We start from the raw sequence: 27,717 nt of genomic DNA on the forward strand, positions 1-27,717 counted from the left end.
AGTAATATTAGTTTATTGTGGCTAATGTTAGCTAGCTAACATGGCAAACTGTAGATAACTTGCTGCATAATCTTTATTTAGCATGTTTGAAACTAGGAAAAGCTATGAGACACAAAGCCTGAGAATGGCAGTACTCCTTATTTTTACTGTTTCACTTTTGAAAGATTTTCTTTTTCCTAATTTCAACTCACAAGCAATATAGCACATCCTCACGACAACCTTACTTGGTCTGGTATGACCATTCGTGTATTGTGGACACTGTCAGCGAGCTAAGGTTAGCAAACTTTAGGTAAACACAGTAACAGTGCTGCGAAACTGACACTCTGCTTGTTCAAGTGTTAGGTATGTTTCAAACATTATCCCTTGATCGTCACTTTTACCACAACACCCAGGATAAGTTACACTGGCTCGATTTCAGTAAAAGCAGCAATACAAAGTGATTCAAGTACAGTGCTTGCATTAAAGTTTTCAGGTATTTTGTCTTTATAGGTTACACTTTTACATTTTATCATATTGTAAAATACAATACAATAAAGTTGTTAATATTTGCTTCACCTCAATTCACAGAAACAAGCTAAAATACTGCTTACAGAGTAATGCATCAGTATTACAAAACAAATGATATAACATGCCCTTGACTGGTGCCATTCTGTTGTATAATGAGTACTTAAGTGCTGATTATACTTCAGTATTTTCACTTAAGCCTTTGAATACAGAACCTGTAATTAAGTATTCCTACATTGTGATTTTGTTACTTTTACATAAATAAAACATCAATATTTCTTCCACCACTGGCAATCACAGTGCGCTGCTCATTCATTGTAGACCTGTTCAGTGGTTGTGATAAAAAGTATATTATAAATTGAAATTTTAATAGCCTGTCTTTAAAGTGACTTGGATTCAACCTGTGCTTTGCACTGCTGCATGAAGCAAAAAATGAGCTGCTGGGTGCCATTCCTCCCTCTCACTGTTCATTTTGCACAGTATTCATATGCTGGAATAATACACCATCTAGCTTTGCTGTGTGGTGTGCTTAAACTAAATGAGGAATATGCACCATGTAAGTGCAATATTAGCTGAAATTACAAACTAATTTTTTTGATACAGGGACCTTCAAGACAGGGCCTCAAAATCAGCTACTAAAAAGCAAAAACCCACATTAAAGTAAGTCTGTATAAACTGTCTCGTCACATCCTACCTGACTCATATTTCAACTCATACTTCAGCTTTCTAGACACAAAACATGAGAGAGCTTCTTGATTAAATAACCATCATTTAAGATCATTGTTGGGATCCCCCCCCCCCCCCCCCCCCCCCCCCCCCCTTTTTTTTTTTCCTCCCTTCCAGGTCAGTGGTCAAGGTCAGCTGCAGCCCTCTGCTATGAGGCCCCCTTGTGGTGGGACAGCATCATTACCCATCAGGTCATTTTGCCACCCCCTCCAAGGTTAGTGTGCAATAGCTCTCTACCTCTATTAGACATCCAGAGAATAAGCAGTTAATAAAATCAATTTTTTGTTAATTCATAGTCTGTTTTTAGAAATCAATAAGTATGCCTCTTTGTTGCCCTGTAGAGATTCATGAGAAGAGACTTGCCCACTCACATCCTGCAGATCCTTTTCTTACCTTCTGTTACGTTACAAGAAATAAGCCTCCAAAAGGTCAACATTTCATGTGTCTATGTGGGATGTGCAGCTCACCTTAGATCAATGCATTAAATATCAAGCTGGATTAATGGTGCAGGCGTAGCAGGCTGCCACAGGTGGTGCTGAAGGCTGCAGCAGTTTCAGAGCCTCCCCCTCCCACATATCCAAAAAACAAAAATAGACAGGAAGGGTCCTTGAGAAGTGGCAGGTGGCAGATGCCTTCCCCCATAAAAGGCAACAACATCATCAGTATTACAATGACTTGACAAGAGCTGCTTTCTTTTCATTACATGGAACAATTTGTTGACATCTGTTGAAAAGTGTTTGGCTCAAAACCAGGTGGATGAGAACCCAGTTTGGACCTGAACACAGAACAAAACAGGATGAAAATAGACCAACTTCGCTGATAAGTGTCAAAATGTTTCATAGATTCCATTTTTCTAAACTCACACAACTTGAACTCAAAGTACAGTTGATGACCATTTAGATAAACCCTTTGATGTGTTAGAATTTAATATGAATATATTACCAGTAATTCACCTAATGTATTAAATGTGTGTATTAAATTTGTTATCACTTGTAACACTTTGAATCTCTCATGGCTTTCATTTTTTTCAATTAAGTGTTATGAAAGGTGAGAGGAAAAATACACTGATGTTGAAACATTGCCATTCATGGAGATAATCTGAAATTGTAAGTGTTTGGAGGAATTTCTAAATAGAGAAGTGTTATGCTACTTTATGTATCCTCTAGAGGGAGCCAAACCCCATTAAATACCCTACCAGCTGACCTTATTTAGCTCAAACAGGCTTAAAGACAAAATATCAAAGCACATAAATTTGCTCATTTCATTGTCCATTTAATAGTGAAGACAACTCACAGTTATAGAGAAAAAAAAACTGGCAATTGCCTGTTAATTTAGACGAACAACACAGAATAATCGAAGGTGAACACAGACCTTCTATTGTCCAAAGTTAATGAATGATAGAGTGTGCACTTTCACCACATCAACGCACAATAAATAGTGAGATCGTATAAGAATGTTTATCTGCGTCCCAGCTGTTTCTTAAATGCCTTTAAGGACTTTGCCATCATTGGAGCAACTCCTGTGTGAACAACAAGAAAAAAATAGTTGACAAGGTAAAATTAAATAAATGTCATCAGGATTGCACAAGGATCTATAAAGTAGCTTTCATTCTGACCAGCAAATGACAGGATAGAAAACACAAAGAACACGATAAATATTTGAACAGGCCAGTTTGACTGATGAGGAAAGTTGCAGCAACTTAACAACACTGCATCTACAACACTGTCAGCTCACTTGTTTTTTTGCGAGGGTCTTGACTAATGCCAGCTCCTGAACTGCTGCTGCTGCTGCTGCTGCTGCTGCTGCTGCTGCTGCTGCTGCTGCTGCTGGACCTGCTGGCCTCACTACAACCCGGCCTTGAGCTGTTGTCCTGAACCTTGACACTGATAATTGAAGACATAATAAATCAACAAAATTATTTCCAAAACAATGCACATAAAATGACAAAATGAGTCTCCCTCTACCTTCAAACGCTAGTGTTATACTACAGATGGCAAGCATAACATCCCATGTTGCGACTGTTGACAACAAAGGACCCAAGGCCGTCTCCAACCAGAATAAAACAGTTTATCCAGCACATTGCTCCAATTCCTGTGTTTGGCTAAGCTCACCCAAAAAGCATTTCACCCACTGTTATCACATGAGTCTCTGACAGATATGACCCTGCTAAGCTGCTGTTGTTGAGTGATCACTCTGTAGTTAAGGCCTTTAATGTGGAAGAGGAGCAGAGCAAACACAAGGTGTTAATATTTTGCCAAAAATAAACGTCCAAACAAAGCATCAGTGGCTTGTTGGTTTGTTTACGAACTTTCTAATTAGGAAAACAAGATAGCTGACATGAATATATAGCCAAATAATAAAACAGAAGCTAATCACAAAACCTGAGGAGATACTTCATCTCCATATTTAAGTTGATGAAACCTACCTGCACCTGAGCTGATGAGGCTGCTGAACAGCAGTTCCATGAATTTCCTGCTGAATTCGCACATCTCTCGGTGGCTTGGCAACAGTGTGAATAAATGCCATCTTCACCTGCCGACCTAAAAAAAAAAAAAAAAAAAACACGTGTCACAGTGTACTGAACGTGAAAAGGACTAAATAATATTTCCTACAGTATACAATGTGTGTAACATGTTCCCTTTTTCAGGTTTATACCTTTATTCCACAATGGATGTAGGTTATTTGGCAGAGATAAACATAGAGACTGCTGTACTGAACAATAGACTCAAGGACAGAACAAAGTACAGTACTCACCCTTGGGTTTGTTAGAGTGTGCTGTCACAATGCTTTTTGTCAGTCTTTGGAGTTTCCTTTCCCTCTCCTCGGACAGCCTGATGTACATCTCTTTCCATGATTCATACTCCTGAAGTTTGGAGTCTTTGAAGTCCCTCTGACAGTGTTTCCCCCACAAGTGGTCTGTTACTCCAATGTAGATCTGTGGAAACAATTACAGGCCTAACAGCAAAGAAACATTTGTACGCTCAAACACAGTTCTCCTCTTATCACAACTTGTGCAATAACTACAGTAACTTTTCTACTCAAGATCTGTAAAGTTTAGGTGTACTCAACCTGGAAAGGTCATTTCAGAATAGACTGACATACATTCAGTGGCAACTGAAGGTAAACCTGCTCATTAACAGCATAAAAAATTCCTTCAAAACTGCCACATCTCCGGTGTCAGGACAAACTAAACACTATCATACACAAGTCTTAGGATCTTATTGGAGTATTGGTGCCACATGTGATGGTTCAAAGTTTCACTAAACAAATAGCCGAGCTGTAAGCCAAGAAGTAGACACTTTACAGCTCAGAGCAATCGTGTTGTGCGGCAGAATATCACTGATTACAGCAGCTCCAGCATGGTTGTCACTCCTGTCAGCAGAGAAGCACAAATGGAGCCGTACTGGACAAATGACCACTGTCAGAATGTGATCATTTTATACACAGCTGTATATTTAATTATTAAAATGCATGTCACAATTCATGACACCGTTCTGAATCAGCTGCAGCCAACAAACAAGAACTGATGTACATTATAAATATGGAAATGTAACTGCAGATTGCAGTGTGATTACTTAGGAACATTTACTAAATGTCAACTTTGCATACAAGACCTCTAATAGGAAGATTTACTGATTCCATTCATACTTCCACAGTAATTTCAGCACTTTGTTGAATCTATGAGTATCAGCTGCTCTGAAGACAAACAGGTCGAATGCAGCGCTGAGCAGGTATACCAGATAAAGTGGCCACTAAGTGTGCACTAACTTTACTCATGTTCATGTTCTTACTGGGTTGCATTCTTCGATGCGCAGCAGCTGCTCCGCTGTACACCTCTCCAACACCGGCTCAAGGATGTCAAACGGGACTCCGCCAGTTTCATAAAGCACTGAGAAGAGATCCCTGCACCTAAATACAGATCCAACAGACTGAGACTGGTCAGAGCGCTGCACAAAGGCTCTTTGGGCTTTTACTCACAGTTAATGTTATTCTGGAGCGAGCGGATGCACTGCTGGTGCAAGCTCATCATGGTTGGGAGGAAGATGGTCTTGGCACCAGAGTACACTTGCATCTTCCTGTTAAGTCGCTGGCCAGTGAAGACTGCTGACTCCTCAGAGACGTCACAGAAGTCTGACTCCTTCTCAACTTTAAGACAAAGCAACGAGCATCAAGAATCAGACGAGTAACGTGAAAACGCAGCTGGATTTGTTCGAAGTACATTACCTTTCCTCTCAAAGTAGTCAACAGTGGAAGCCTTTTCACATACAGGCAGAACAGCAGGTAAAGGAATATTCAACAGGTCCATTACAGACTCTTTAAACTGCTAAAATATGAGGGATTATTAGTCAGTATCTGTCAATCATGACCTGCATTCTCAAGGCTAAACTTGTAGGATTATTATCAAATATACCTGTTTAGGAGAGGTAACATTTACAGACGTCACAGTCGACTTGAAAGCCTTCATGTCTGGATCTTTGACTGAAGTCTTGATTTTTTTGGGAGGCTTCTTCACTCCAGGTCTTTCTCTTCTCTTGAAAACATTTACGTCATAGTTCAAGCATGATTCAAAAGACATGGAGGGCTCCTCCGGGGCACCGTCACCTTCCTCGTCCTCATGCTTTATCTTGGTCTTTTTGTGTTTTGGATGTTCATTATTTTCAGACTCTTCTTTGTGTTTCAGAGTGCTGTTCTCTTCTTCACTTGTTTTTTTCCTTTTCCGGTTTTGGGCCTCTGAGCTCTCTGATATTTCTGAAGATCTGTCATCCCTGACATTGGCCAGTCTTAAGGTTTTGGAGTATTTGTCCCTGGACTCACCTTCCCTTGGTGATTCTTTTGATGTCTTTGATTTCTTATTTGGCTCTTTTTCTGACCCAAATCTTCCACTGTGAGAGTTGCTTTTCATTTTTTCTCTGGAATCAGACCTGGATTTCTGAGTGTGAGTGCCCTCTAACAAAGAATCGCCCTCTCCTGATTGTATGTTACTCTGATCATTTTTCTTCTCCTTGGAAACAACTGAATTGTCAATTTTATCCTCTTGGATTTGAGTTTTCTTTTTCGGGATGTCATTTGGAGAGAGATTCTGGTTTTCTTTCTGACTTTTTTCTTGAGTTTCATTCTGGTTTTTAAGTCTCATCTGTTCTTCGCGTTGCCTCTCTAAATCAGCTTTGCCTGTTTTGCAGAGGGCCTCATCTGAAGAGCTCTGACTCTTGATGTGAGATGTTAAGCAATTATCATTGAAATCCGGCATTGTCAAACTTTCATTATTTGGACAGTTGTGGTCGTCCAGTTTGTCTTTGACAGGCAAACACTCTGACGCGTCCCCATCTTCTGTGTGCCTGGAAAATGTCAAGATTAAGATTGAAACATAAAAAATAAGCGCAAGTAAGTATATTATATACTGTTAAATAAAACTAAAAAGTTGAATAAATGTCACCTTGTGGATTCCTTGGGGACCAGTTGTTTCCAACCTCTGACTAACGACCTGGCAAATTCTCCAGCCTGTTCGTGTTTGCGCAGTGAGTTAACTGTTTTGCCAATTCCAGTTTCCTAAAAGTCAGCGCAGTCAAAGAGCTTTTAAAAGTCCAAACTTCATATTCAAATATATCAACACAAAAGTCATTTTTTGCACCAAAGACTCACAGCAAGAATGTCTAACGTGATATCCAGATCCTTGAGTTTCTGCAAAATTTTTAGAACCTGGAAAGAGAGTGAACACATTAACAATAGGAGATTGAACGTGGTTTCCACGGCTTTCAGAAACTGAAGAAAACCTGACATGCCAAATATGGCAGTCCTGGTTTTGGATCACCACAGTTGCTGACTGTGCATTCAGAGCAGGAGCTATGTATGGGAACCCCACACACCCACTTAGGCTGCTCATTTTACTGCAAACTATAAATGGACAATGTCTGTGCTGGCTGTTGCAAAGTCTCACTATAACTGGATGCTTTCAGGTTGTGCGCTTGATATTTAAATTCAATTTTAAGTTATTTCAGCTGAATCAGACGACTTAAACACTGGCCGATTGATAAAGCCATCTGTATGGAGAGAGCCCTAACCCCCAATGATGATGGACGGCAGCCATGAGCTGAACAGCTGGAGGAGTTGCCGCTTTTAGCAACAAGGATCCTCCCATTTAAACAGCCTGACCCCCGCAGTCAGCAGCGCACATGTCAGTGACTGAAGCGGGACTCAATCAGCCTCGGTCCTCGCATGATCAAGGATACAAGACGAGCATAATGAAAGAGAGAAAAACGTCGATGATTCCAGAGTAATGACTGGCTGCACCTCAAACGTCTAAAGAACCCGCAGAGTTTTGGGCAAACAGCCTGTGTCGTCCAGCCATCACCTCTGCTCTGTCTGCTTTGTGCACTTATACTTCAAAAAAAAACCATGAACATCGTATCTACCGTAGCAGACTCTGCTGAGTCTGTGAGCTGAAGTTTGAACCGCATGACTTTCTTCACCACATCAGAGCTGCTGGCCATCACGGTGATTCACGTGCAACCCTCCTCACACACCGGGCAGCGCGCGCCGCTTGATGACACTATTTTAATGGGCGGTACCGATGATAGAAATAATGGCGGTGTGTGGTTTGACGTGACCATATCACGAAAGAGATCGAATAGATTACAGTAAAATGCCTTCTTGTAATCCCCTGAAGTCTTCTGGGTACCTGCAGGTCTCTCTTTGGGAAACACTGGCCCTTTGAATGGACATATAAGAGATCTCTCATCCTTCAAATCAGAAACAGCAATCAGGCGTGTTGATTTGAAAACAATTTTGGTTGACATGTTTTTTCCTATGAAATCCTGCAACCCTTTTGAAGACTCTACCCAAAGGGACCCATGACTCATATGATCATGACTCTTAGCACTCTGTTGATGAAAACAGGAGCAAAACAATGAATATATTTCAAAATGTTTATGCCTTTCAGGTTTCTTCAGTCGTCACTTCAGCCAAGAAACCCACCATAAAAAGTGAGCTCGACATAGTTGTGGGTAAACTCATGAGTAAACTCTTTTGCTTGGCCAAGCTGGAATTCACCTTTTTGCTATGTCACCTTAGAGTTTAGAGAAAGCAGCAGGGCTCTGTGTTGTGAATCGATGGATGACAGCTGTTATTGCCCCTTGGGGAACTTGCTTTGCACAAAGAGCATGAAAGCATACATGCCACAACATGATAAAACATAAGAAATAAAGATCATAAAAACACACAGTTGAGTGAGCTGGCAATGCAGTGCCGCTCAAGTCCTCCTCCTGAACCCTTTAATGTATTTTCTCCAATTTTGCTTATTTCCATTTAAATTGTCTGTAAGCTCCAACAATTTTTACTTTTATTTGTGAAGTTTTTCCTGAAAATTGTAAGAGTAAAATATTTATTGAAAGAAATAAGTTCAAATTAAATTTTCTTAAACAACAAATGATAATAAACTCTTTCGAGTGACGTCCCATCGAGGATATAGGTCGAGCCCTCACAGTATGTTGACATCAGCTGATTGGAGGCTATTGTAGGACACTATGTTGGGATGGGGGTGTATGGTCCCTGCCACATGCATTGCACAATACTTGATTGGCACTCACTCCCCAAGAGGAGGAGTTATCTGCATGTCTCTTTCAGGAGGGGTGACTGCTGGTCTCTCTCTCTCCTGCTCCAGGAACTGGGGACACAAGTTCCTTCCTCCTCAGCCTCAACTTCATTTCTCAGGTAAGTGGAGCTTTGCCACGCTTGATTGTACATCATTTTAGTAATGAAAAGGCAGTTTGCTGCAGTTAACGCTTCCACGTTTGTCAGTCATTTTAGATGGAAAATGTGCCCCTTTCTCATGTATTTGGGCTTGAAAAGGCAAATAAATTATCCGAAGCTATTAACTTCTTGGTAAAATAATTTTTTACACATATCACGTAAGCTTTGACTTTTCTAGAGTTGCGGGTAAACAATGCGAAGACTGGCTTTTTAAGAAATCACTTTGTCTTGTGGATTGTGTTATTTGCAGACTTATTCAGGACAAACCTGCAATAACTGAATATAATACGGAGAAAAGAGAAAAAAAACCAATGATATTTGCCCTAATTTGAAATGAAACAGTCAGAGGACATGAGGCCTGCTGCTCATGTCTCAAAGTCTATAAAAGGAACGTCATGGGCGAGCTGTCCAGCGTTTCTATTCCTGGACATACTGCTGATAAATTGTGACAGATGCAAAGAGGGGGGTATGTTGACGCACTCAGTAGCCCCACCATCACCTGGTAGCACGCATGTTTTCAAAGTGCCACTGTCTTGCTGTGTCTAAATAAATTCTGCAACTCCCAAATGTATGAAAACATTTCTCGGTAGATCCAACATTTAATTGTACATATCTCACATTTTTGCTTAGCTTGTGGCAAAGAAAACAGTACAAATGCCATGATGCAAGGACAACAGGACCTCAAATGCAGTGCAAATGTAGTTCGGTGTCGTGAGTGTGACGTGTTCTTAACTCCTCTGTGTTCCAGCCAAGTCAATAATATTTTCATGAGCAAACCAGAAATGTGGCCCATGACTTTATCTGACTGACATGTTGTATCTATATTTTCAGAAGGTTTGGGCTGTGTTCTGCTGCTACAGCCATGGCACCCAAGAGGAACAAGATGACCAAAAAGACGAAAGGAGACATAAATGAAATGACCATAATGGTTGAGGACAGCCCCATCAACAAGATCAACGGGCTTAACACTCTGTTAGAGGGAGGAAATGGCTTCAGCTGCATTTCAACTGAAGTCACTGATTCTGTGTATGCCCCAAACCTCCTGGAGGGTTTGAGCAACATGAGACAGGATAGCTTCCTCTGTGATCTAACTGTCGCCACCAAGTCAAAGTCATTTGACGTCCACAAAGTTGTCATGGCCTCTTGCAGCGAGTACATTCGAAACATCTTAAAGAAAGATTCATCCCTCCAGAAGATCGACCTGAATGACCTCTCACCTGTTGGCCTCGCCACGTCAATCACATATGCTTACTCTGGAAAGCTGACTCTGTCGCTGTACAGTATCGGCAGCACTATCGCTGCGGCATTGCTGCTGCAGATTGGCACCTTAGTGAAGATGTGCAGTGATTTCCTCATGCAGGAGCTCAGTGTGGAGAATTGTATGTTTGTGGCCAATATCGCTGATGCCTATGACCTGAAAGAAACCAAGGAGGCAGCTCAGAAGTTCATGCGGGAGAACTTCATCGAGTTTTCTGAGATGGAGCAGTTCCTGAAGCTCACCTATGAGCAGATCAGCGATTTCCTCTCAGATGATTCCCTGCAGCTTCCTTCTGAGATCACTGCCTTCCAGATCGCCATGAAGTGGTTGGACTTTGATGAGAAGAGGTTGAAGTATGCGGCAGATCTCCTAACTCACATTCGCTTCGGCACTATCTCTGCCCAAGACCTGGTGAATCACATCCAGAGTGTGCCTAGAATGATGCAAGACCCCGAGTGCCACCGTCTCCTTGTTGACGCCATGAATTACCATCTGCTGCCATACCAACAGAACATCCTCCAGTCACGCAGAACAAAGGTACGCGGCGGCCTCAAGGTGATACTCACAGTCGGTGGACGCCCTGCCCTAACAGAGAAATCTCTCAGCAAAGACGTTCTCTACAGAGATGCAGATAACGTGTGGAATAAGCTGACAGAAATGCCAGCAAAGAGCTTTAATCAGTGTGTGGCGGTCTTGGATGGCTTCCTGTATGTGGCAGGTGGTGAGGACCAGAATGATGCAAGGAACCAGGCTAAACATGCTGTTAGCAACTTCTGCAGGTAAGAGCTAATTGTGACTTTTAATTTGTCTTACTAGTTTGTGTGGAATCAATTGTAAATCCCTCCCCTCTCACATTCTTCAGATATGACCCCCGCTTCAACACTTGGATTCACTTGAACAACATGATCCAGAGGCGCACCCACTTTAGCCTCAACATCTTCAACGGCCTCCTGTTTGCCATCGGAGGGCGAAACGCTGATGGTGTTCAGGCCTCTATGGAGTGCTATGTGCCCTCCTCCAACCAGTGGCAGCTGAAAGCTCCCATGGATGTGCCCCGCTGCTGTCACGCCAGCTCCCTCATCGATGGCAAGATCCTTGTTTCAGGAGGTTACATCAACAACGCCTACTCCAGGGCTGTGTGCTTGTACGACCCCTCCACTGACACCTGGCAGGATAAGAGCAGTCTGAGCACACCTCGAGGGTGGCACTGCGCTGCCACCATCGGAGACCGGGCCTACGTGATTGGTGGCAGTCAGCTGGGAGGACGTGGGGAGAGGGTTGATGTCCTCGCTGTCGAATCTTACAACCCTCACAACGGCCAGTGGAGCTACTGTGCGCCTCTTCGCACAGGAGTGAGCACAGCCGGTATTTCCATTTTGAACAACAAGGTCTATCTCCTCGGAGGCTGGAATGAGGGCGAGAAGAAGTACAAGAAATGCATTCAGGTTTACAACCCTGACCTCAATGAATGGACTGAGGATGATGAGTTGCCAGAAGCTACAGTTGGCATTTCATGCTGTGTCGTCACCATCCCCACAAGGAAAACACGAGAGTCCAGAGCCAGTTCAGTGTCTTCTGCACCAGTCAGTATATAAGGGTTAAGATGATAATGATGATGTAGTTTACATGTCTAAAGATCTCCAGCCTTTCTGTTGCATAAATCTTGGTTTTAAACTCAACCAGTAGTCCCCCTTTTCAGGACTGAAATGATCAGTTTAAAGTTTCTTAAGATAAGCAAAAATTAATAAAATGCAAGGATTGTAAATTTGGGAACAAAAAAAAACACATATTAGAAGCAAATTGAAGCCAGTGATAACATTTTAAAGAAGAATTCATGAGCCTTGAAACGTATTTTCACTATTTAAAGTTTAATAATAGTATGTAACTGTCATGGTTACGGTTGGATAATGTTTTTGATGGAGACAAACTGGACGTAGCAACAACCAACTTTATCATTTTTAGACTTTGGGGCCAATTGAGTTGGGATAATTTCATTAACGCTTTTTCTATAGCAAATACAATGTTATTTAAAACTCAAATGAAAGGTATAAAGAAGCTAAATCAGTGCTGTTTATGAAATTATTTGGTAGCATAGACAACACAGTAGTTAATGGCAGAGTTATTCATAATGAAGGATTTCGTGACAGTCCTCTGGGTGATTCTCAGATATTTGAACAGAATACTGAGAGGCAATAAGCTAGAGCTGGAGTAATTGTTGGCACCACCTACCAGGAGTAGGTGCTTGTGATTAGTGTTACAGTAACAAAACACAGCACACAGTGAGGCTGCAGTTTCTCTACATGTTTCTCATGTGCAGTATTCAGTGGACTTGTGTCATATGGCCATAAACACTATCAGGATCCTGTTGGGAAAATGATGGAATGATGAGGGTTGAATGTGTTCAGATGTGACAGAAACAAACTATTTTGTAAAAAAGAAAAAGAAAAATAGAACTTGAGAATGTCAGCCTGAGCTTTCCTGGAGGTCTTTTCTCATGAATTCCCTGACTGCTCATGTCTTTTCATTTTTTGTTTGTTTTTAAATTAAACAGAGATGAAGTGTAAGCAACTCTGAGCCGTGGTCATTTATTCATATTTGTTTTATTTTGCTTATTTTGTGAGTCTTTAAAGGCGTGTATTTGTGTGACACACTTATTTATAAAAATATGGTCCAGGGTTCCAATTGACATTATTTTTTATTATAAATAATTACTTTGCTGTTTTCATGTCCAGTTCATATCTATTTGACCTCTTTAGTGGTGTCTATTAGTCTTTAGGTACAGTTACAGATAAATTAGAGTTACAGTTAATATTGACAGATGGCTTGATGGGATGTAAACTGTCACCATGCTCTGTAAACAGCAGTGTAAAGATTTAGTTTCAACACATTTGCTTGGAGGAGCAACAAGTGACAATGCGATGTAGAGGGCTACATTTCCTGCTTGAATCATGAGGTATGCGCTTCAGGCTACCTGTCTTTAATCCTACATCAGTGGTGTCAGAGGGTATAAACTCTGTAGATGTCCAGCCAAGGCTCATAAATGTGTGCATTTTTTACATATGTTCACACAAATGTAAGCTTTTACATAAATACAAGGAGATAGCTTGTTTGTTTGTATATCCTGTTTGTATACCCACATCAAATTCTGTAATCAGACATAGAATACTTTAATGCTCACTGGCATCCATTAAGTAACCTTAAGACTGTCTCTAATTAAACATAATGACCATAAAACCAAAAAGAGAGCCTTCTCATTTACACTGTGAACATACTGTATACTCTGAGAGTGTGGAAACAGGTCTTCGGGCATGTAACGCAAGACAAATTGAGACATGAAAGCGCTATTACATTATGCACAATGCATCCGTTTTGGTGCACTCTTGTCTATTAGGCCCAAAGAGTCAAGGATCTCGTACTCACCAATGGATTCATGTGCTATTTTGCATGCAACAGTCAAGGTTATTATGTTAGCCAAACATACCATTTATGGAATTTAAGGACTTTTTATAAAGGCGGGGGTGTCGTAGCTTTAACTGTGACGTGATTAAAGGAACCTGAAAAACCCCTCCATCAGCTTCTTACTATGAGTGATGGGATCCTACCTCAAGACAACATTTTCTGTTTTGGTTATTTCACATGAAAGATTTCTGCATTTGTGTTGATGTACTTGCTTTTCTAATGGATCTGAAGTGGTAAGGGCTCAGGAGGAAAAAGAGGGATGCCACACACTTCTAAGCACCAATTAACAACATTTTGAACAAAATGTGAAGACAGCTGACTTCACTGTTGGTCAGACCTGATCAGTCCACACCAGTCCACATGGACACGCCTGAGTTTGAGTGTAAACTCTTACATAATAACTCCTGATAACTGTGTTTCAGACCAACAATACAAGTGTGTGTGTGACATTTGCACCCCACATTCATTTTGGACAAACCTGTTCCTGGCATGTTACGAGACAAGCTCTCATGAACTGAGTCCTATCAACTCAAATGAAACATTTCAAAAGCTACCTCAAGATTACAACTTGTCTCACTGTCCCTGCCCCACCCTGCTGTGATTGTGCTGAGTCATTACTAGTTTTTGTTTATATACATGGAAGATGGTGATCTTGACAAATTCAGAAAGACTAGGCCTATAACAAACAGGATGTCATTAATCAGCCTAATGGAAACTAGAAATCCAAAAAAAAAATAAACTGTATGTCTTGATAAGGCGGTACTCCACTTATGTCGTAAACATGACTCGTTCATTTTTGTGTTGTGGTTTGGAAATGATAAGAAAAGGTAGTAAATAGATTTATGATGGCAAAAAGTAGCATATGTCTGCTTTGACCTACCACTATTTTGTGTTATATTTTTTGGTAAGCAACACTTTTCATTTTATGTCTTTGAATAGTAACAGGAAATAAGAAATCAAATTGCCAAAACAAAACAAAACAAAACAAAACAAAGAAAGAAGCAGGTTCAAACAAACTGATATGACGTCCTTACATACTAGCTGTGTCCTAAATTGATTGTCTTTTGTTGTATGAACAGCTTTGCTTTTGATTCTACCAAGAGTGAATTCCTTGTGGTGGCAGATTTGCTCAAACGTAGTTAACATCAAAAGAACAGGGTCTATGAAGTTTAGCCTAATCTTGCATGTCTGGTTCCAAGAATAAACACTTACACACAATCAATGCGGAAACAATTGGTTGATTAATTGACGAGTCAAATGACAGATAATTACCCAAAGAGTTCTGATAAATGAAAAAAAGTGATTTGTTCAGCAAAAAATGTCAAACTTTCTTTGGTTTCAAGCAACAAGAAAAAAAAATGGTGCTCACTGCTAGTAGTAGTAATAGTAAACTCCAGTTGAATCTGAGGTATTATCGAATGCCCTAACTGATAACGGCTTTTTAACTAGATCCTTGGCTCTGTGCCTATTGTGTCTGAAGTAAGCCTCTAGCTCACCTCTTTCTACGTGTATGTGATTATTTGGTACTTTTACCTGCTGTATATGAAGGTAAATTGAATTACTGGGTGTTGGACTGTTGAGGACATTTTCAACGCTCAATTAGAATTAAAAGGGACAATGGAATGGTTGATCGCAGATTTTGACACATTTCTCCCTTATCAATAATGAGGTATTTCCGAGAGCACTTGAACGTAGCTTCGCTTCCTGCTCTGATCGACAGTTCAGTGGGAGGCGCCGAGCAGTGAAGATGCTGAGTCATAGTGACGTTACCACGCACTCCGCTCCGCCTGACGGCATCACGTGTGTAAAGCCAGGAGGGCGTTCATATGTACAACACAGCCCAACTCTGGGTAGCAGACTCGTCTGGCAGCAGCGACCTACCTATCAGTTCGCCTCACTGTCATTCCATCACAGAGCGGCAGGTTAACAGGCTCAGTTCGTGGTCTCCGACCGAGCCGAGGCTTGCGGGAACTGACCGACTCGTTTGGTTTTTCGGGAGAACATCCATCCTCGGGTGTGCTTTACCGAGCTAACCAGACATTAGCAAGTGATGAGCAGGGGCCTGCTTCTTCTGGATGCCCAGATAAGGTTACGGTCAGGGCACGCCGCTTAACAGTTCCAAGAGACTCAGCGTTCACCCCGCGAACTCTCTGACAGCGCCTCAAGGATCCAGGTCCAGCCGTTTTATCGGACCGAGACTTCATGCTAGCTCCGTGCGAGTTGGACAAACTAGCTAGCTAGCTAACGCTCGGCGTGCAAGTTCATAGAAGCAGCCAGCAAGACACCAGCCGTTAGTTTACTCTCCCAGCCTGTCTGTGCGATGGGTTTACTGTCACAGGGGTCTCCACTGAACTGGGAGGAAACCAAGAAATATGCCGACCACATCAGAAAGCACGGCATCATTCAGTTCCTTAACATCTACAACAAGGTGAAGGACCGTCAGAAAGACGTGTTGAAATGGGGCGATGAGGTAAGAAACGAGCTTTTGACTTCAGGAGGACCCTCATGGGGAAAGTCCTGCTGCTGCTCTCTGACTATGCCTTTGAGCTGTCTGACATGATGGTTGTGCATGATGCAACAGAGGCCCCTTTTACCATTTGTACTCTCACTGCTGGAAAAAAAAAAAAAAAATATTGAAATTTTGAATATTGTGTAATATTGGCAGGTTTGCCAGTGACATTTTCCCAGTTCATAATGACCATATGGAAGTTGATTAACAAGGTTTTAGTCAAAGGTGTTGTTACTGATTGCAAGTGAAAAACACTTCTGTTTAATGAGGTGTCAGTATTAAATCTAAAGATGTGACTGGGTGTAAGAATAAGATGTTTGTGCTTTTCAGATTAGTCAAACATGGTCACTAATTCAATAATTAACGTTTTAATAGCAGCCACTTATAAATGTTAATCATGAGTTCTACCAATCATTCTGTTTCCTATTAACTGTGTAATACTGCTAATAATGGGGCTGCACGGTGGCGCAGCAGGTAGTGCGGGTGCCTCACAGCAAGAAGGTTGCCAGTTCGATCCCCGGGTCAGGCGGGGCCTTTCTGTGTGAAGTTTGCATGTTCTTCCCGTGCATGCGTGGGTTCTCTCCGGGTACTCCGGCTTCCTCCCACAGACCAAAAACATGCTCATTAGGTTAATTGATGACTCTAAATTGTCCGTAGGTGTGAGTGTGAGAGTGAATGTTTGTTTGTCCTTACATGTGGCCCTGCAATCGGCTGGCGACCGGCTCAGGGTGTACCCCGCCTCTCGCCCATTGAAGCTGGGATAGGCTCCAGCCCCCCGCAACCCCAAAAGGGATAGGCGGTATAGATAATGGATGGATGGATGGATGGATACTGCTAATAATCCATTCAGTACTACTATTAGTCACACCATGTAAACTTTAGCATAAAGCCTGCAGCATATACTGAGATATGTGGTCTTGGCTGTTGCCTGTTGGCTTTCGTTCAGATCTTCACACCAGTCTGTGTTTCTAGTTTTTGCCTGCCACCAGTCCACAAAACTTCAGTGTGCTACAGCTCGACCAAAGTGTTTTCATTTCGAACAATGTGGAATGCTGTTGTTATAGAATAATCCCCCTTTCAGACAGGGGATTACAGGGGAGCAGAGTCAAAGTCAAGGAAACATAACTGATGAATTGGAATTGATGTGATGGCGTCCCGGTCTGATCTTGAAAACGTCTGCTTTGTGCTGCAGTCTAATGCAGTGGCGACTGTGGACTGATCATTTGTTTGTTTTTAATTATTTTAGGTTGAGTACATGTTGGTGGAATTGGATGACAAGGATGAAAAGGTTCGGCTTGTCCTGAACGGTGGAGATGTTCTGGAAACTCTCCAAGATCAGGGTGAAAAGATCAACCCCAAGTAAGTGAGCTCTCCACAGAACATGTCCCGACACAGCTGAATATGTGACATATATCTAAAGATCTTATACGCTGTAGCTTAGCAGGAGGAAGGCCATAATTTATGTTGCTCATTTGGTTTTTATGTAACTTCAACATTGTTTCCTTTCTCCCCAGAAATACACATTTATTTTGTGAAAACCTGCGTGGTTCAAGTCAAAGTCATCTTTCTGAGAGTAATCACATTCTCCAATATTTCATTAAGCTGCACCACAGAAATAGCAACACTTCATTTATCAGTTGGCAGGACAAATACCAGTCGTGGCAGTGCTCTTATCGGTTGCCTGGTTTGTTGTGGATCGTAGTGATATGCTACTAAGTGGCTGATTGTGATCTTTCTGGTTGAATTAAACTTTGGCCTAGTATGACTTGTATCAGACAGAGGCGGCACGAGAGTCTATGTAAAAGCTAAATCAACACACCTACAACAGCTGTGCGGCATGATGATGTACATTGTGTAATGATGGATTAATGCAAAAGTACCAAAGTTGTTGAAAAGAACTACATGCGCACACTAGTGCTGTATCCTAATTTCAAAATGTGGCATTGTGACAGCATTAATGGACGTATTATGCTAATTTTTTTTTTCAACGGCAATATTTCCATCGTTCGGATGACGCTTTGTGTTCTTCTGCATGGATGTGTTCAGGAAATTTGCATAAAGGCAACAGAAATAAACATGGAGGAGAGTGAATGTGACACAGCACGGGGTCATTCAGACCAAGAGAAGGACTCTGAGCAGCAGTGTGATTGTCAGATGGACTACACCTGCTGTAGCTGCTCAGTTAAGGGTTGTTCTCATAAAAGCGAAGCTAGCGTTCTTTAGCTGCTGCATAATCGATACTGACCGTGTGTATTTTCTGCACTGCTCTGGTTGTTGTGGAGCACTTGGCTCATTGCTTTGGTTACTTTTGGCTCTTTATTTTAGTGACTAACTCTGACTACAACACCCACAACAGACCAAAACAAAGCACCCCGGTATGAGCAGAGTTTCCCTCAACTTCAGCGTCTAAGCGGCTAGAAGATCTTAAAACACATCCATCGGCAGTGGTCTCCAACCTGCTGGGTCAGAACCCCCTAAATGGAGTAGTGCGCAGTGTACATGTGATATGTGTTTTCAGGCTGGATTTTTGGTGTGGATGGAGAATATATCTGATACGGCGCTAAAATGCTCGTTCACGTTCTCAAATGCTGTTTTAAAATGAAGTCATGAGTTAAAAAATGTTTGGCATCGCTGGTGTAGAGAGCAGTAAAGACACATAGCATTGCCCTGTACGCAAACAAGCCCAAGCCCACCTTGTTGTCAACACATTGAATTTGCCTCTAACCCGCTGACTGTCAATTTGACTGTCAAAGTCACAGTTCACGTTCCATGCTCGCACACACAACGCACCAACAGGTCAGATCGCTTTAAAGCCAACCCTGAGACACAAGCCTTACATTTAAACATCCAATTCTCTGAAGTTAATGCCATTTACAGAAATATTTGACTTTCTGTACTAATGTCACTGATTGTTACCGTATGACTTGGGTTTTTTTTTCCCCAAAGTTAAGTTTTAATATTTGCACCCTGAGCAGCAGCTTCAGCTCTGAGTTATTTCCACCATGCCATCCCATCATGACACTGTACAGATGTCATTATCTATTATTAACGTTCCTCCTCAGATCAGGCTGAAAGATTACATTTTTGTCTGAATAGATCAGTCTTTTTCTTCGTTCTCACAGTTGTCATTAAGTGTTGTTTTCCAGACTTAGTGTTGTTGCTCGCGGTGTCCCAGAGAGTTTCATCAGTTTGTTATTCGCTCCCTTTGGTTTATACTTTAACAGCGTTCTACCTTTGATGTGGGCATAACGTTCCTGAAATGTCATACATTGACATGTTACTTCGACGCCTTGTGAGCTGTAGGAATCTCACATAGGCAGATACACATCAGTGTCTGAGTTCAGTTTGAAAAGCACATCAAAATAAGGTGTTACTTGTCTTAAAATGAATTTGATGATGTCACTTTTGAGTTTGAACGTCTTTTGGATGAGGGAAAGTAATTTTAATGAAGTCTAAAACAAGACAACCTCTGAAAAGAGTCAGTTGTTCAGCTGTTGAACCTTTTACAAAGAGCTCTACATGTGAATTCCCTCAAACTGTCGAGGTGTGGTGGGGGTATTTTGCCTCAGGACATCTGTGAGCGATAACAATCAGAGTTTCTCCTGGGAATACGGCGAGTAGTAACATTTTTTTGGACAGAGGAATTCTCTGCAGGCGCTGTAAATGTGTTTGCACAGGCTCATGAGCTTATGTTATGCTTGCCTCCTGTCCATGACGTCGGTCTAAATCTGTGGAGCCAACTTCACCCAGGGGAAATACCAGTGGCAGTGGGAATAGTAGAGCCAATGCATTCCTCATTACTGCCCCTCTGTCGCACACAACAAAGAGCACGCTCTGGAGCACAAATACGTCGCGTTGGTTCGCCCTGCCAAGATAATGGCTGACATACGATAAAGGGGAGAGCGGTCAGTTTATTTAATCAGGAAGGTCATTGTGACATTGAGAGCAGGGCGTTTTCTTCCTTGCAGGCCTATTAAAGCAGAATTGTTTTTGCAACACTTTTCATATGCTTGCAGTCACCCCACACTTTGGAGACCAGAGTATGGCAGCTACATGATTGAGGGAACTCCAGGGCAGCCGTACGGCGGGACCATGTCGGAGTTCAACACTGTGGAGGGCAACATGGGGAAGAGACGACGAGAGGCCTCATCTGTCCTGAACCAGAACGAAACCCTCTGCACCATCACCTCATTTCCAATGTACTGCGGTTTACACGGAGCAAGTGTTTTGACCCTCTTTAGTATCCGTCAGGATGTTTCACTGATCAGTTTGAGGGATTATATGTTTACAATAGTGACAATAAGGTGCTTTTAACTTTGAAACAGTTTGATTGCATTTGTCAGGAAGACAACATTTTAATTGCCTTCCTAATAAATTGGAGCTGCAGTGATTAATTAATTGATTAGGACATGTGGACAGAAATTAATTGGCAGCAGTTTTTTCACTGATTCTCTTGCAGAAATGCAGATTTTCTCCTGTTTGGTGTGAAGATTTGATACTTATTTGCAGTTTTCACTGTTTTGTGACATTTCTAGCTGAGAAAACATAATTGTTCGTTGCAGCGCTGTAACACGTGTATGTTTTGATTCTCTGTTCAGGTTAGGCTGCCCAGGTTTCACCAAACCAGAGCACCGGCCAACCCCTGTTGAAAAGGGAGTGTCCAAGTCACTGTTTTTCCCTGACGAAGCCATCAACAGACACCCAAGATTCAGGTAGACTTCCTCCTTATAACTTCATGTCCATGTGCATCTAAGAAATGATTATTATTATGTTGATTTTCAAAAGCTCCAAATTGTTGGTGTCAGTCAGGCGTGCAGCTGTGATGGGATCCAGTCGGTTTTGACAGCACATGCATGTTTTCCTTTCATTGCTTGTATTTGTTTTTCTCTAATGAAGCGCGTGCTTGTTGTGGGTGTGTGGATTTGCCGTTTCAGCACCCTTACCAGAAACATACGTCACAGAAGAGGGGAGAAAGTCGTGATTAATGTACCCAGTAAGTCCAACTGAATTATTATTTGTTTATTTCGGTCACAGCTTACATCTGCTCCTTAAAGCCTTTGAGGAAAACATTAACTAAGTTTCTATGTTGTATTTTTTGGTTTCCTGATGGCACCCCCCCCCCGTTTCGCATTGATTCAGCAGAATGCTGTCAATTATTTGTCTGTGTAAATAGAGACCTTATTTTGATAGAGCTGATCAAACCTTTACATAAAAAGCACCAGCTGCTCTGTCACAGACTCATGGTCTGACTGAGCAAACGGCAGCTACAACACGAGAGCCGCACACTCTGAAGAACAGCATTAGCTTTGCTGCTGAAGCCGACTCTTCATCAAACATGTCTCGTCCTGCGCCTTAACTCATTGAACAAGCCACCAAACAAACATTCAGGGGGGGAAAGTGCACTGCAAACATCCAGCCAGAAAGCTGCTCAGCTGCATGCTACAGTGTTTAAACTTCCCGAAAATGTCAGTTCAGGCTGTTCAGTCCCTGACGTGGACCTAAAGGCATGAACAGACTTTCAACTTTCAAATAACAGGTTTGTTTAAGTTGTCTCTCGTTAGCTGCTGTCAATCAAACACAGACAGGGACACCCCCGCCCCACACACACACACACACAGATCCTTTTGACATTATTTTCGACTAGCTAAAGGGATGACAGTGATTTCAGTTGGACTTTAAAGGTTTTGGTGTCATTCGCCTCTCAGACTGCACTGAATAAATAAATAAATCTGACTATAATCGTTTTTGTGTTTCAGTCTTCAAAGACAAGTGCACTCCATCTCCATTTGTGGAGGAGTTTCCTGAGGATGATGGTGAAGCGGCGAGGGCGGCTCTGCCTGATCACATCTACATGGACGCTATGGGCTTTGGCATGGGCAACTGCTGTCTGCAGGTACTGAACGCACTGACCAAGCAGCGTGACATCCCCGTGTCTTCATTGCCTTGAACAACCATTTTGGTTCCAAACAGTGACGTGATGAAGATGGTGTCACGTGGACTGTGTTATTGGAGCTTCATAATCCCAATAAGTGATGTATAAATGCACTTCAGCCTCTTTTTTATGACATGTTTCCAGGTGACATTCCAAGCTTGTAGCATTGATGAGGCAAGATACCTTTATGACCAACTAGCAACATTCTGCCCTATAGTGGTGAGTAGATAAGTGAAGCATGTGCTCCCTGTCATACATTATGATAATTACCACACCTCCCCTTCAGCCGGACTATTATATAACTGTCTGTAACTTGAATCAGATATTTTGAAAGTAATGATGCGGAGTGTGGCGGTTTTGTGCAGTAATGTGCACGATGCAACAAACCGACTGACTGAACTGATGTCTGAATGAAGAGTGCTGCAGAGGTACAAGCTTGTGTGGCTGAACGCTGTTTTGGCTCGTTACAGATGGCGCTGAGTGCAGCCTCACCCTTCTACAGAGGCTTTGTGTCAGATAATGATTGTCGCTGGGGAGTTATTTCCGCCTCGGTGGACGACAGGACACATGAGGAACGCGGGCTCAAGGTGAGCAGGCAGAGCTGGAAAACATTAGGGTGCAGAAAAAATCGGATTTAGTCAAAAGAACATCATTTTTGATTGACCTCATATTATTTCTGTCTGCCTCATAAAGTGAGTGACAGAGTGTTCAGCATCAAACTCTTGTGTGTGTGTGCTGACACTGTCGCCTACAGTCTCTTGAGTGATGTCAACCATTTCTTACGTTTGATATATCTCATTTAGCCCAATGCAAGAAATGCAACTGTTGCACTGAAAGTCATTGGCTCTTCTTAACCCTCTCCCACAATCCATTATTAAAATAGTTTGTAGTTTGAGTTAAATGTGTGATTTTATTTTTTTTTCTCCTTTGCAGCCACTGAAAAACAACAAATTCAGGATTTTCAAGTCACGATACGATTCAATTGACAGCTACCTGTCGAGCTGCAGTGAGAAGTACAATGACATTGATTTGACTATAGACGAGGAGATTTACAAGCAGCTGCTGGATGCAGGTATTCATGTTGGAAATGCAGAAATAAAAATACATATGTGAAATACATGACACGTATTCATGGCTAAGCTCCACGACTGGATGCTTGTGCAGTAAAGAATAATGGGCTTTGTGCGTGTAGGGATCGACAGGCTGCTGGCCCAGCACATAGCTCACCTCTTCATCCGAGATCCACTCTCTGTGTTCGAGGAGAAAATTCACTTGGATGATGAGAACGAGTCTGATCACTTTGAGGTGAGGTCTTCTATATCCCTCAAGCTATTGTTTTACACAGTACAGCCTTATTTATGTAGTCAAATTTGTCTTCTTGCAGAACCTGCAGTCGACCAACTGGCAGACGATGAGGTTTAAACCTCCGCCTCCAAACTCTGATATCGGCTGGAGAGTTGAGTTCCGCCCCATGGAGGTAATGACCGACTGCACCATCATGTATTTTAGTTGTTATCTGTCTTAATACTCCATAGCATGGCCTATCGAATACAGAAAAAATCTCGAGTGTGTGTTAAGTTTTTGTTTTTATTTTCAGGTGCAGCTAACCGACTTTGAAAACGCTGCATACGTGGTCTTTGTTGTCCTGCTCACCAGAGTGATCTTGTCTTATAAACTGGACTTCCTGATCCCTTTGTCAAAGGTAAAAACAGCCACACAGCTCTACTCTTTTATAAAACATTAAGAGGCATTTAATCAATGAAGCAGGACATTTGATACACACAGTGCTTTGATTCGCTCATCAGGTTGATGAAAACATGAAGGTTGCACAGAAGAGAAACGCTGTCCAGGAGGGCATGTTTTACTTCCGAAAGGACATCTTCATCGGTGAGTGAAACAAAAAAATGCAACTTACGGTTGATAAATGTGCTGCACGCCTCAGAGAGGAGTAGTTGATAAGTCTGTTTGGTCCACCGATAGGCTGCAACCCGGTCCTCGATGGCGCTGCTTCTGCTCAGAATGGTTTGGAGACTGATGGAGGTAATGAGGAGTACATGCTGATGAGCATTGACACCATCATCAATGGAAAGGTGATTATTGTCTTTATACTTTTGAACCATTAGCCACGCTAGCAGCGCAGCCCAGTGGATGGGAATGTCGACCTCTTGGGTGGATTGTCTTGATATTTGGTCCAGACATTCATGCTTTGGATTAACTGTAATAACTTTGTGCCCCCCTGACTCGTTATGTTGCTCCACTTTTTCATGTAGCTTTGTTTTTCATGCTAATTAGCAAAATTAGCATGCTAACACCCTAAACTAAGAGGCTGACCATGGTAAATATTATACTGTCATCAGCATGTTGGCATTTTCCTTGTGCGCAAGTCGCCATGTTGGTGTCAAGCCTCATTTCACAGGTAACCAACACAAAAGAAGTGTTCATGCCAGCCTGTAACTGAAGTCATAGAGACCAACATTATCTCCAGTCTGTGAAAGGAGCTACCGAATGGGGAACAAACTTGGCAAAATGGCTGCAAAGCAACCATTGCTGGAAGTTACGCGGCTCGAAGCGAAATCCAATATTGACGTTGATGCAATTGATCCGATCAAAAGGAGCCTTTACACAGTTTTATTTATCTGGTTTCACTTGTTAACAAACCACTACAAATATGTAAAATGACAACAGTAGTGAATGTAGTCTCTTTGAATGATGTGCAGTGTTTGGAATAAGCCTGAACACTGTCGAGGAGTCCTTTTCTTCCAGTTGAATGTCTCTGTACAGTACACATGTAGTGCAAGTCACAGCTTTGCCTAAGTACAGCCTCAGGGAGCTGCTGGCATGGAGGTAGACTCTGGTAGTTTTGCCTCAAGCCATGTGGTAGTTACAGCTGTTTGCTTTTTTTTTTTTTTATCTCCAGGAGGGAGTTTTCCAAGGCCTTATCCCGATCCTTAACTGCTATCTGGAAAACATGGAAGTTGATGTGGACACCAGGTGCACCATTTTGAACTATCTGAAGCTCATCAAGAAACGCGCCTCAGGTAAGTTTACGTTATGTTCTCATTAGCAAAAAGCAGACGTTCTCTTCATACACCGTGACTCTTGACTGCGCTGCTCTGACACAGGCGAGCTGATGACCATGGCCAAGTGGATGAGGGAATTTGTCGCAAAGCACCCGCAGTACAAGCAGGACAGCGTCATAACCGACAAGATGAACTACGATCTGTTCAGAAAGTGCGACAGGATTGCCAGAGGCGAAGAGCAGTGCCCAGAGCTCATCGGAAACCCCGTCAACAGGGTCAAATGAGAGAGGCTGCAGGAAGGCATCGTCGGTACACAAACTCACATGTAAAGGAAGACCAAATGTGTGGCTCAGAATGAAAGCGGTCCAATTCTAAGAGAATGCAAAACAGCATGTGTGTGTTTTGCGAGAAACACCGGCATCAAATGTATGTATATATATATACTGTATCAGATTTTTATGATTACAAAATTATTTTAATAGGGTTAAGACATGCAAAGGTTGTGTAATAGAAATCAGATGTGTATTTATTTTTCTCTGGAAATTAAGCCTATCTGTGTGAGAATATAAATGTAGCTGAGAGTTGTACAGTAGTCTGCTTTTAACCTCGTGTTCTGTAAATACTGTACTTCAGCTCTTTAAAACATTAACATCATGGGGTTTTGGGGGTTTCTGTTTTGTTTTTGTTTTGTTTTTTTTGCTGGATATGGCCTTTCTTTGTGTTAAGTAGAGATCTTTTGTTTCTTTTTATTCACATTTTAAGAGAAATGTTTGCTTTGCTCTGCTTACAATGTAGTGGGACCTTGAAGGTAGTATTGCATTCAGTTGGAAATGATAAACAATCGTTTGCAATGTGATGCTGCTTCAAAATAAATCTGTGCAACATTAAGCTGTCACTTTTATTACAATTACTTCAGATGCTCTTATTGAAATGAGCCACAGGGATTGGATTTCACTTTCTCAGACATGTTCTTTAAGCTGCCAAGAGATCAGCTTCATCAAATTTGATCTTGATCAGCCTTCATAAACACGTCTTGATGTCCTTCCAGCGGGCCATGTAAACATTTTGATTGACAGCCTACAGGAATGTCCACAGTCAGCACGTTTACATCACTTGAATGTAGCTGGTAGTCTCACATCATGACTGTTCGCCAGAAGAATTCACTTAAGTTCTTTCACAAAATTGAAAACATGAACTGCTATAAATCATTTTTATGTGCAGTGATGCATATGAGAACCTGATGTTCAGATATTTAAGCGCATTTGGAGACTAACTCCCCTTACCTCCTCCGGAGAGATCAGGATCTGACAGAGCAGCACTGAACTGGGCTCCACAGTCTTACCATGATGTCACCTTTCCATGATCTAAACTTCAACTCTGCTTCTAAGACCAAACACATCAATGAACCGCAAATTTTAGATGGTTCTGCAGTAAAGAATAACTAACAGACTGTACAGTAAATCAATTTATTGTGTTAGCATGCTAACATTTGCTAATTGGTACTAAACACCGATGGGAATGTCATTGGTTTTGCAGGTATTTGGTCATAAATAGGATTAGACAAATATTGACCCCATGATGGTGCTGGATGAGAAGTCAGGGGATCAAGATCATTACGATTCAACCTCTGGGGTTCATGAATGTCTGCACAAAATTTCATTGCAATTCATCTGATAGTCATTGAGATATTTCAGTCTGGACTGAGTGGACCAGCTGACAGATAGGCCTCCTTCAAGCCACACTGTTAGCATGGCCAAAACAATGGTACAAGACCACCCACTGATAGTGTTGGTGGGGAAAAATAATTCCTTCATCAGATTAGCAGAAAGTTAAGAATTTAAAAAGACATAAATTAATAAATATAGGCTACTAAAATCTTAAAATATACCAAGGTATTTCAATACATGTCTATTGTCCAAACGGAAAAATAAATAATAAAAAGTACCTGAACACGTTCATCCACAAGATGGCGGTATTGAACCACAGCTTTACATAATGCTGAGCTGCAGCCACAAATAAGAGCAGTGCCTCACTTTGACCTCTTGGACTAGATAATGATTATGGCTGGTACACGCCCACCCTGTGGAGAGACAAGGAACTTGGTTTTATTATGCTGGAAAAGACATTAAAGCACCGACAAAACCCTGGATTCATGATTAAGTTTAGTATATTTAGAGGATTTACACAAGTACACCAAAATGAGCATGAAACAGTTCACACAAATGAGCGACTGAGAGAGGTTGTGTGTAAAAGGAGATAATAACAGAGAATTGATGAGACACTTTATGTCACAGGTCTCAAACTCATTCCACAAAGGGCCGAGTGGCTGAAGATTTTCTTTCCAACCAAGCAGCAGCACACCAGACTTGACTCATTTCATTAGCTGATCTCAGTCTTCAGACAGCTGATTGGTCAGACTGCGTGCTCTTGATTGGTTGGAGGAAAAACCTGCAGCCACACGGCCCTTTGTGAAATGAGTTTGAGACGCCTGCTTTATGTGAAAACATTTTTTCAAGCTGTAAATATTTAACAGGTGAATTTTAGCGCAGCCATCTGTCCCCAC

The 27,717-nt window shown here is 41.9% G+C and overlaps 3 protein-coding genes across 4 annotated transcripts; 2 read left to right on the forward strand and 1 right to left on the reverse strand.

Annotated features, from left to right (window-relative positions):
• Positions 1-2,519: 2,519 nt before the first annotated feature.
• On the reverse strand, positions 2,520-6,918 carry eloal (elongin A, like). Its single transcript, XM_070976890.1, has 10 exons — positions 6,665-6,918; positions 5,642-6,566; positions 5,455-5,554; positions 5,209-5,376; positions 5,022-5,119; positions 3,985-4,165; positions 3,656-3,770; positions 3,063-3,113; positions 2,965-3,032; positions 2,520-2,749 (listed from the first exon to the last, which is right to left on the reverse strand). Exons 2-10 carry the CDS (start codon positions 6,476-6,478, stop codon positions 2,688-2,690), a joined length of 1,680 nt encoding a protein of 559 aa, XP_070832991.1. The 5' UTR covers positions 6,479-6,566; positions 6,665-6,918; the 3' UTR covers positions 2,520-2,687.
• A 1,952-nt stretch (positions 6,919-8,870) lies between these two features.
• On the forward strand, positions 8,871-12,491 carry klhl31 (kelch-like family member 31). 2 transcript variants are annotated; one of them, XM_070977718.1, is made up of 3 exons: positions 8,871-8,937; positions 9,808-11,013; positions 11,097-12,491. In XM_070977718.1, exons 2-3 carry the CDS (start codon positions 9,839-9,841, stop codon positions 11,827-11,829), a joined length of 1,908 nt encoding a protein of 635 aa, XP_070833819.1. In that variant the 5' UTR covers positions 8,871-8,937; positions 9,808-9,838; the 3' UTR covers positions 11,830-12,491. The 2 variants fall into 2 exon arrangements, with proteins under 2 accessions (XP_070833819.1, XP_070833820.1); XM_070977719.1 differs by having other exon boundaries at positions 8,874-8,937; positions 9,811-11,013.
• A 3,000-nt stretch (positions 12,492-15,491) lies between these two features.
• Positions 15,492-26,042, forward strand: gclc (glutamate-cysteine ligase, catalytic subunit). The gene is made up of 16 exons (XM_070976889.1): positions 15,492-16,163; positions 17,449-17,561; positions 20,219-20,401; positions 20,801-20,914; positions 21,137-21,195; positions 21,959-22,095; positions 22,279-22,353; positions 22,605-22,721; positions 23,068-23,206; positions 23,327-23,439; positions 23,519-23,611; positions 23,732-23,836; positions 23,940-24,021; positions 24,115-24,224; positions 25,052-25,172; positions 25,257-26,042. The coding sequence occupies exons 1-16, from the start codon at positions 16,014-16,016 to the stop codon at positions 25,436-25,438; spliced, it is 1,893 nt and encodes a 630-aa protein (XP_070832990.1). The 5' UTR covers positions 15,492-16,013; the 3' UTR covers positions 25,439-26,042.
• The last annotated feature ends 1,675 nt before the right edge of the window (positions 26,043-27,717 follow it).

This window comes from Chaetodon trifascialis, chromosome 13 (genome assembly GCF_039877785.1).
Source record: "Chaetodon trifascialis isolate fChaTrf1 chromosome 13, fChaTrf1.hap1, whole genome shotgun sequence".
Taxonomy (NCBI): domain Eukaryota; kingdom Metazoa; phylum Chordata; class Actinopteri; order Chaetodontiformes; family Chaetodontidae; genus Chaetodon; species Chaetodon trifascialis.